General features: G+C 45.5%; 1 protein-coding gene across 1 annotated transcript in view; it reads left to right on the top strand.

Annotated features, from left to right (window-relative positions):
• Positions 1-3: 3 nt before the first annotated feature.
• DEF6 (DEF6 guanine nucleotide exchange factor) overlaps positions 4-9,760 on the top strand; it is a 71,186-nt gene continuing 61,429 nt past the window's right edge. Inside the window, exon 1 of the mRNA XM_026680404.2 lies at positions 4-216. Coding sequence (XP_026536189.1) covers positions 121-216 — 96 coding nt within the window. The 5' untranslated portion in view covers positions 4-120. The remainder of the gene's footprint in view (positions 217-9,760) is intronic.

Genomic DNA, 9,760 nt, shown 5'->3' with positions numbered 1-9,760 from the left:
CCGTCGGCTGCCGCGAACAGTTTGAGCGCCTCGCCGGGAGTTTCGCGACCGCTGGAGGGAGGTTCCTCTCCGCTGAACGAGCAGAGTCTGTGCCTGGTGGTGTCCTGCCCTGGAGGCATCATGGAGCTGCGGACGGAGCTTTTAAAATCGATCTGGTACGCCTTCACGGCTTTAGACGCCGAGAAAAGCGGCAAAGTCTCCAAATCTCAGCTGAAAGTGAGTAAAAAGGCCAAAAAAAAAAAATAAAAAAAAATCAGCAACCCGAAAGAGCCTCTGAGGCGTGGGCGAGAAGGGCGTTGAGTCCTGCCTGCCAAGGCGAGGAAGGCGGCGTGCTTGGCAAGAAGAACTCGCGGCCAGCTTTGCTTCTGCTAGCTTTGCTCTGGGGCGCGCATTTTGTGGGTTTGGAGGCGACCTGAGAGCACAATCAGGTTTATAAAGAAACAAAAACAAAAAACTCTTCAGGAATAAAAAGGGGGGAAGTTAAGTTTATTTATTTGGCTTTCGTGAAAACACCGTGGAATCCACTCGTTGTTTAAAGATCCCTTGTTTTTCTTTTCAGTCGGGGCGAGAGATGTCAGTTGAAGGAATTAGGTATTATCTTCCATTCTGTGTGGCGTCCTTTACTCCTCTAAAGCCTCGGTGAGGTGTTTTGTGTGTGAGTGTGTGCGTGGAAATCTGGGTGTAAAGCACAAAGGTTGTTATGGTTCTATGGAAACTGGCTTTGATCAATCCAAGAAGTTCTTCCTATGCACAGCAACCGCTCTGCAAACATTGCTCGTTCTTTCTTTCTTTGACAGAAGTATTCGTATTTGTTTCTTTGTCCCGCGGTGAGCGCGAAAATCTTACATGGAAATAACAACAGTCTATTTTATTTAGAGGGGGGTGGGTGAAAAAGAACCTTTTCCTCCCGCATTATAACTTTTCAATAGTAGCAAAAGTGATGCTTCCATGTACAATTTGGGGGGGTGTATGGGGGGGTGAATGTCTTGTCAGGTGTGGGAGAAGATGAGATGTAAATACATGCAAGAAAAAATAGGGCAAATAGAGCTCTAGTTTGATGCAAATGGGGTAACACCTTGTGAAATCGGCGTTAAGGAGATGCATCTAAAAATGATATAAAGTGGCTGTCTTTCCTTATTATTCTCTTACATAATGGGGCAGCTGAACCAATGGAAAATTGTTTGGTCATTCTGGACCATTTTCCACAGTGCCCAAAGAATGCAAGCAGTGTGCAGCTGCCCCAGTGTTTAGCACTCCAGAGAACTCCCACACTGCTGATCTTTGGAGTTACAAAGCGTTCTTGCAAGATTTTGCACCCAAGGGACATGACATGTCAAATGTGCTTTTTCAGATGCAAAATGCTGTTTTAAAATGTCTACAGAAATTTAATCTTGCATTGGCGTTTGAGACTGGGTTGTGCTTCTCTCCAAAGATTTTGGTTGCATCTTTCTCTAGTTAGATTTGACTAGGATTGTCAGAATGTGGCACTTGGGCAGATCCGAGAGCAGAATTTTGAATGTGTTTTTGAGGGCCGTCTTCAGTTTGTGTTTATTAGTCTTGCAGAGTTAAAGCAAGGCATGAAAGGGTGAAGCTTTAAAACCACCAATTCTGAGCCATGGTTCCCATTACATCATTGTTACTTCATGGAATAGTGCTGACAGGAGTGATTTTGTATGCTTATGTTAGCAAGCTAGCAATATCCACTCATTAATCTGAATGCTTTAAAGTAGGTATAACCATTTCAGATGTTGTAGTTGGAAGACTTACTTGATATTTTTGAGTGTGAAGTACAAACTCACTACATTATGTGATCTGATTTATTTTAGATTACAGTTGTCTTTCTTACATTGTGGATCTCCTAGTAGTATGCTTTCCCAAATTGTCTGTCCTCCATTTACTGTGGCCTAACTCATCGGTTGAAATAGTGACCTGTGTCTGGTGCCTTCAGAAACATGGCTGGAACATTCATTGTGATTTATTCTATATAAAATGTAGTAACATTGCCAGAGTTATTAACAAGAGATCAGACAATCTTTATTTTATTTCAGGAAGTGTGTGCAATATATATAGACCTATTTAAATATTTTTAATAGTCAATGAGTTGAGCAGAAATATTTTTAATCTACTGCTTTTTATTCACTATTGAAAATATATTTTTAAAAAATATTGTTTCATAGAATTAGAAACTAGGAGACTGTGTTTTCTAGAGCTGCCTCAGGATGACTTTGGGCTGTCACTCACTCTCTCAGCTTACAATGTCAGGCTTAGGCAACAAGCTGTTTGGTCCAAATTCCAAACCCTTCACTTGTAGTAAAATGCTAGGAATAAAAAATAGGTTAAATCTGAAATCCAAGTTGTAATTAACTTTTTCAGGTGATTATCTGTAGGAAGCATGCATTTCAGTATAGAGCTCTTTAGGCAAGTTGCAATTAATATCTTAACAGTCCTCAATGCTTCTCTTTTTCTTTTTCAAATCAAAAGAATATAAACAGATGCTGAGTTCTATCATCAAATAATATTTCTTTAAAAAACAAGAAATCGCGGTGTGCAATACATGTTACATATTTTTTTTATTTATTTGGTTTGTCAATTACAAGATAATAGGTATAAGTAAAAACATAGTTATGAATACATGGATACATATAAGAAAAATAAAAGAATAAAAGAAACAGTAGGACAGGGACGGTAGGCACGTTGGTGTGCTTATGCACACCCCCTACAGACCTCTTAGGAAAGGGATGAGGTCAATAGTAGACAGTCTAAGGTTAAAGTTTTTGGGGTTTGGGGAAGAAACCACAGAGCCAGGTAGAATATTCCAGACATTGACCACTCTGTTGCTGAAGTCGTAGTTCCTGCAATCAAGTTTGGTGCAATTAACCTTGAGTTTGTATCTATTGTTTTCTCTTGTATTGTTACGGTTTGCAGCTGAAGTATTCATTGACAGGTAGGACATTGCAATGTATGATTTTATATACTATACTTAGATCGGACTGAAGGCGGTGTGGTTCTAGGTTTTCTAGATCTAGAATTTCAAGTCTGGTGGCGTAAGGTATTCTGCAACGAGTAGAGGAGTGGAAAACTCTTCTTGTGAAATATTTCTGGACTTTCTCAACTGGGTTAATATCAGATACGTAATGTGGGTTCCAGACTGATGAGCTGTATTTGAGTATTGGTCTAGCAAATGTTTTGTATGCTCTAGTTAGTAGTGTAATATTACCAGAGAAAAATCTACGTAAGATTAGGTTAAGAACTCTTAACGCCTTTTTGGCTATGTAGTTACAGTGGGCTCTAGCACTTAGATCATTAGAGATAAGTATTCCAGGATCCTTGACAGAGTTTGGATCATCAACACGGTCTTGACTATTCAGCCTGTATTTTATTTTCTGATTTTTTTTTTGCCAATATGTAAGACAGAGCATTTATTTGTTGAGATTTGAAGTTGCCATTTGTTTGACCATTCTGATACACAGTCGAGGTCTTTTTGAAGGGTAGCAGTATTGTCTGTGGTGTTGAATAGCTTTACATCATCAGCGAAGGGAACGCAGTTGCTCTTGATAAGATCACAGAGGTCATTTATGTAGAGTATGAAGAGAGTTGGTCCTAGAACACTGCCTTGGGGGACAGTGTTGACAGGTACAGAATTTGATAAGATGCTCCCAATTTTGACCATTTGTTGTCTGTTTGACAGGAATCTTACGGCATCTTTCTGTTTCTTGTTTATATGCTTTTACTGTTTTTGTGAGGCCTGTACAGCAATTCAGAAGGTGTTAAAATTCATTATAAATAAGGCTATCAGTGGCTACTAGCCATGATGTGTGCCCTCCCTGAATTCGGGGAGAGTTTACTTTTGAACACCAGCTGTTGAGGAACACAAATGGAGGTGGTGATACACCCGTGTTTTATTGCTAAATAAAAAATAATCTTAGCTGCATGAGATTACATATCTAGGCTCTTTGTGGTTTGTTCCTTCTCAACATTATAAAAACTGTCATGAGTGTTTCAGAGATGCTTCCTGTGGGGACACACATAATGTTTTCAATGTCATCAGTAAAATGTTTCTTTCTGTTTTAGTTATAGAGGACTCTTGATTTTCTAGTAGTCAGTGCTTGCTTTTAGGTATGCATATGTGCAGAAGTTCGTGTTTTGAAGCCTATCTCCGTACACTGTTGATGAGTTTGGAGAACCAGGGATGAAAATGATCAAGGAGTAAATATGGAGTTTGTGATAGTCCTAATGGAATCACTCCTGTCCCATCTCTATCTGACTGCTCTTTTGCAACATTGAAAAAAATGCTTTGTATTTCTTCAGCATTCTTTTAATAATTAGAAATGGGGATACTATTTCACAGGTGGGCATACCACAGACTTATATATAATATTGCCAGGTTTCTTTTTTATTTCTTTCCTCAAAAAACTGAAAAGGGAATTTTTGCTAGTAGGAGGAGGTAGCGTATTGGACTAAGTAGCAGCAATCAATTTCATCAGGTTGTCTGTTGATAAATTATATTTTGTGACTGATCATGTCCACTGTAACAATCTTATTGTGAACTGGGAACTGTCTATTTGACAGCTGTTTTTTGAGAGCATCCAGATATACTGTCAGTTTCAAATGTGTCCTCTGTCCTCAGAAATTTATCTGTTTATGGTACAGTAAATATGAAATTAATTATATATTCTGCCAATGTGTCATCTGCTTGCACTGACCCATATTTTTTAAAGTAACTGTCTTCCCTGATTTTCAGAGATTTTTTGCTATTTCTGTAACCATCCAGAATTATTACCTGTTCCCACAATTTATATAACTTGACAACATTATCTCCTGATTTGTTAGCACCTCTGCCATGAAAATAATGTCAGATATTTGCCCACTCAGAATGGAAGAATGAGAGCTTTTCTTTGTGTGGAATTAGTGAATGTGGCTTGAAGCATTTTCATGCAGACTCCAACTCAACATTCATTAATTTTTCAGACGTTAGACTTGTACCTCTCCTACACTGCATATTTCCAGAACCCTATTCTTTGTAAAAGTTTGACCAAGAGATTAAAAGCTTTTAAGGCTGAAATTATAGGAAAATATTTAACATAAAAAGTACAACTGCATTCACAGCTATAATTTTCAATTGAAAGATGGGGTTTGTAAGTGCAGAAAGATTTTGTTGGCGGTATGTTTTGCATGTTGCAACAAGATAGGACTTATTTGATCTGTTCTTTCTCTCTTTTCTAAATCATTTTACAGTCTGTATATTTGAAGTTTCTGATTTAATCTATTAGTGCCAGATAAAATATTTTACCTTATAGCAAAGTTATGATGGGAAAATTAAATATGGCTCTAAATTAATTCATGCCCTTTTCACATGCTTTAATTGGCTGAATTAGAGTTAACACCTAATCTAAAAATATAATTCATTGTGTCTGCTATAATTATGTTAATTTAAAAAAAAAAAGAATTTGAGGAGAATATAGCATCCAGTTTACATGAAATGATAACTCAGCTCTTTCAAATTGTAGCTTAATTTGAATGAGAAAGTCAGTTGATACATGTTGCCTAATTGCTCCCACTTGCAGCTAGGCCCAGCTAAGTAAAACAGACATCCATCTACCTTGGCTTTAGATTTTCACATGCTGGGAAAATAATGCACTCCCATTGAGAACTCTTGTTTGGATTCTCCAATTTTAATGAACAGAAGCATGCTTTCTTCACTGATTTATATGCCCAGGAAGAAGCGATGTCCTTTCTTCGCTAACTCAGAGCAGAAGAATAAGATGCTCTTTTTACCTGTTGTTTTAATAAGGATGTACAAGAATTAAGTGCCCTGCTTGATTCAAATGATTATTAAACAAAACATTCCTGCTATTAATAGAAAGTTAACTTCTTTATTTATTATTTCAGAATAATAATTATTGTATTACTTAATCATATTCTGAGCACAAAGAATATTAGAATTGAGTAGTCTAAGAGCTTCAGCCGTTTATTTTGTGACCCTTCAAAGTTACAACAGCAGTGAAAAAAGTGACTTATGACCTGTTTTCACAGTTACAACCTTTGCATCATCCCCATGATCATGTGACCAAAATTCAGGTCCTTGGTAACTGGTTCATACTTACGACTATTGTAGTGTCCCGGGGTCATATGATCACCGTTTGCGACCTTCTGACAAGCAAAGTCAATGGGGAAGCCAGTTTCATTTACCAACTGTGTTACTAACTTATTAACTGCAGTGATTCACTTAACAACTGTGGCAAGAAATGTCGTCAACTGTGGCAAGAAATGTCGTAAAAAGGGACAAATCTCACTTAACAAATTCTCACTTAACAATAGAAATTTTGGGCTCAATTGTGGCCATAAGTCAAGGACTACTTATATTTGTAAAGTGTGGGGACTACAGTAATATTTCCATATTTCATAATAAAGCACTACCATAAAGCACTGAAAATACACTCCAATTCTGTCAGTCTTACAAGGTGGATCTGATAGGAAACACAACTCAAAGAGATGATTCTACGTTATTATAAGCTTACATTAAGAGAAAGCTCTGAAACGGAAAGTATTTCTCTCCCCCACCCCCAGAAAGGCTCTCTTCTGGGCCTCTTATCCCACCCCCATTACTGTTGTAGGCTACCTGATCGCATCTCTCTCTGTCGAGGTTATTTTTACATGCCATTACATATTCTCACTTTAAAAAAAAATCATGGGTGAATCTGTTTCTCATTGCTTGGACTATTACTGAAGTGTGTTGCAAGAATAAACATTCCTGAAGGATAAAATACAAGAGGAGATGTTGTGTCCCTGACTAGCTAAGTCTTCAACCTGGTCCGCATTTTGAGCGGGACCATCTTACTGTTCCCATTGGTTGGTGCCGTTTGACAGCAGACTATATAAGGAGCTGTCAAACGGCATCAACTGGGCAGTTGGGGCTCCGGCTCCAGCCAGCCGGCTGCCAGCCCAGCTGGGCAGCCAAGTTAATCTGTTACTGCTTCAAATAAAGAAAGCGTTATTCTTCAGCTCCAGTGTCTGCCTGGTATGTCCGTCTAGACCAATACAACTCTGGCGACGAGGATGGGATGTCAGAAGAGACACCCAGGCAAGAAGCTAAGTCACTGAAGAAAGAGCTGAAGCCACAGAATGTCTGGAGCCGCAGACAGTCTCTGCGCGCGCCAAATTTAAAGAGCCTCCTCAGCTGAGGAAAGAAGTCTCCCTGAGCTGAGAAGAAAGTCTCCCGAGCTGAGGAAAAGAAGTCTCCTGAGCTGAGGAGAAAGTTACTGCCTGACAGGCACTCTAGCCTCCCGTGCGAAAGGCACCCCTGTTAGCGCTACCAAAAGCGCAGAAGTCTGAAAAGCCTCCCAGTCGAGGAACAGACGTCGCCTCAAGGCCCGTGAAGGCTGGCGAAACCCCGTTGGCGCTACCAAAAGCGCAGAAGTCTGAAAAGCCTCCCCAGTCGAGGAACAGACGTCGCCTCAAGGCCCGTGAAGGCTGGCGAAAAAACCCCACCCGTGGGCGCTACAAGAGCGCAAAGCCTACAGCCTCTAGCAGAGGTCCAGATTTCGCCTCAAGGCCGTGAAGGCCGGCGAGACCACTTCCACCCCCCACCGATCCGGCCGCTGTTACCGTCGCTGCCGCTGCCGCCGCCGCGCGACCCGACAGCCGCTCCCGCCAAGACGCCGGCGCCTCCGCTGCCGCCGCCGCGGCCATCCGCTCTTCAGCCGCCGCCGCTCCTCCGCTCTTCTCCGCCGCCGCTGCGGCCGCCGCTGCCGCCGCCCGCGGCCTCCGCTCTTCAGCCGCTGCGCCTCCGCTCTTCAGCCGCCGCCGCGCTGCCTCCGCTCTTCCGCCGCCGCCGCCGCTGCCGCCGCCACGGCCTCCGTTCTTCAACCGCCGCCCGCGCGTCATCCGCTCTTCAGCCGCCGCTGCGGCCTCCGCTGCTACCGCCGCCCGCGCCTCCGCTCTTCTGCCGCCGCTGCGGCCTCCGCTCTTCAGCCGCCGCGCCACCGTTCTTCAGCCGCCGCTGCGCCTCCGCTATTCAGCCGCCGCGCCACCGTTCTTCAGCCGCCGCCGCGCTGTCTCCACTCTTCAGCCGCCGCTGCGGCCTCCGCTGCCGCCGCCGCGCCTCCGCTTTTCTGCTGCCGCCGCGGCCTCCGTTCTTCAGCCGCCACCGCGCCTCCGCTCTTCAGCCGCCGCCCCCTCCGCTCTCAGCCGCCGCCGCCTCCGTTCTGCCGCCGCCGCAGCCTACGCTGCCGCCGCCGCCGCGGCCTCCGCTCTTCAGCCGCCGCGCCTCCGTTCTGCCGCCGCCGCGCGCCTCGCTGCCGCCACCGCCGCGGCCTCCGCTCTCCTGCCGCCACCGCGGCCTCCGTTCTACCGCCGCTGCGGCCCGCTCCGCCGCCGCGCCTCCGCTTCTTCTGCCGCCGCCGTCGCGGGCCTCCACAGCCGTCGCCTCGCTCCGCCGCCGCGCCGCGCCTCTCCTGCCGCCGCCGCGGCCTCCGTTCTGCCGCCGCCGCCGCGCAGCATCCGCAGCCGTCGTCTCTCTCGCAGCCGCCGCGCCTCCGCTGCAGTCGCCTCCCGTCCCGGCCATCGCCGCCGCTGCCGCCTCCGCCGTGGCCGCCGACAGCCCGAGCGCCTCCTCGACTTCCACCGGCTGCCGGCGATGGGCCTACTGCGGTGCAGCTCTTCGTGGGCCTGCTGCGTTCAGCTCCAGGCCTTTCTCCATTTCAGGCTTTTCACCATTGTGGACATGGGTGCAGCCATTGGCTCTGCAGAGATGCAGATAATAAAAATTCTCCCTGCCCCCCCTTTCCAATGGCTCTGGGGGATGGATCCGGTATTTAGGGGAGGGGGTGTCAGGCGTTGAACAAGGAAGTTCCATGCACCCACCTCCAGGGTCTCTCCCACCTTGGCTTGTCTCCCTTGTCATTAGCACTACACCTCCCCAGGGGGCGAAAGCTAGGTAGGTGGGAGGTTGGATGTTCTTGTTCCAAGGGGGCCAGGAGAGCACAACGAGCCTCCAGCCTTAGGGTTCAGGCACCTCTGCCCTACCCCATGCAGGCAGTCACCAGACAGGTTTATTCACCATCTTATCTGGTTCCCCTTCTCAGGCTCCTGCCTTGTGACAGGTGGGGTGCCATTTTTGTGCAAGCCACAGCTAGACCTGCCATCTCTGCAGCGTTGGTTCCAAGGCAGGCAGCTGTCAGTATTTGACCCACAACCCTTGGGATGTGGGGGCCCCTACTCCGCCACAGGCGGGAGGTCACCTGGGCAGGGTTGCTTGCCACGTTTGTCAGGGTCTCCTTCCCAGGCCAGGTGCTCGTCCTGGCCACTAGTTCAATTTCCTCACTAGTTCAATTCCCTGGTTATACCATTGTATTCCCAAAAGGCTGGGCAGCGCATGTCCTTAGCTAGGGAAAGGGGTGTTGTGTCCCTGACTAGCTAAGTCTTCAACCTGGTCCGCATTTTGAGCGGGACCATCTTACTGTTCCCATTGGTTGGTGCCGTTTGACAGCAGACTATATAAGGAGCTGTCAAACGGCATCAACTGGGCAGTTGGGGCTCCGGCTCCAGCCAGCCGGCTGCCAGCCCAGCTGGGCAGCCAAGTTAATCTGTTACTGCTTCAAATAAAGAAACGTTATTCTTCAGCTCCAGTGTCTGCCTGGTATGTCCGTCTAGACCAATACAACAGGAGACCTATATACGTCACCCTGAACATAATGGAGGAACTGTGGGACAAAAATAATTTGCATACATACATACAAACATGTTGGTCTTTCTGAAGCAT

The sequence above is a fragment of the Notechis scutatus genome, chromosome 3 (assembly GCF_049901735.1).
Source record: "Notechis scutatus isolate UNSWTSFEM ecotype Mainland chromosome 3, rNotScu1.2, whole genome shotgun sequence".
In the NCBI taxonomy this organism is placed as follows: domain Eukaryota; kingdom Metazoa; phylum Chordata; class Lepidosauria; order Squamata; family Elapidae; genus Notechis; species Notechis scutatus.
Note: the sequence above shows the minus strand (reverse complement) of the source record. Positions and strands in the feature narration are given on the sequence as shown.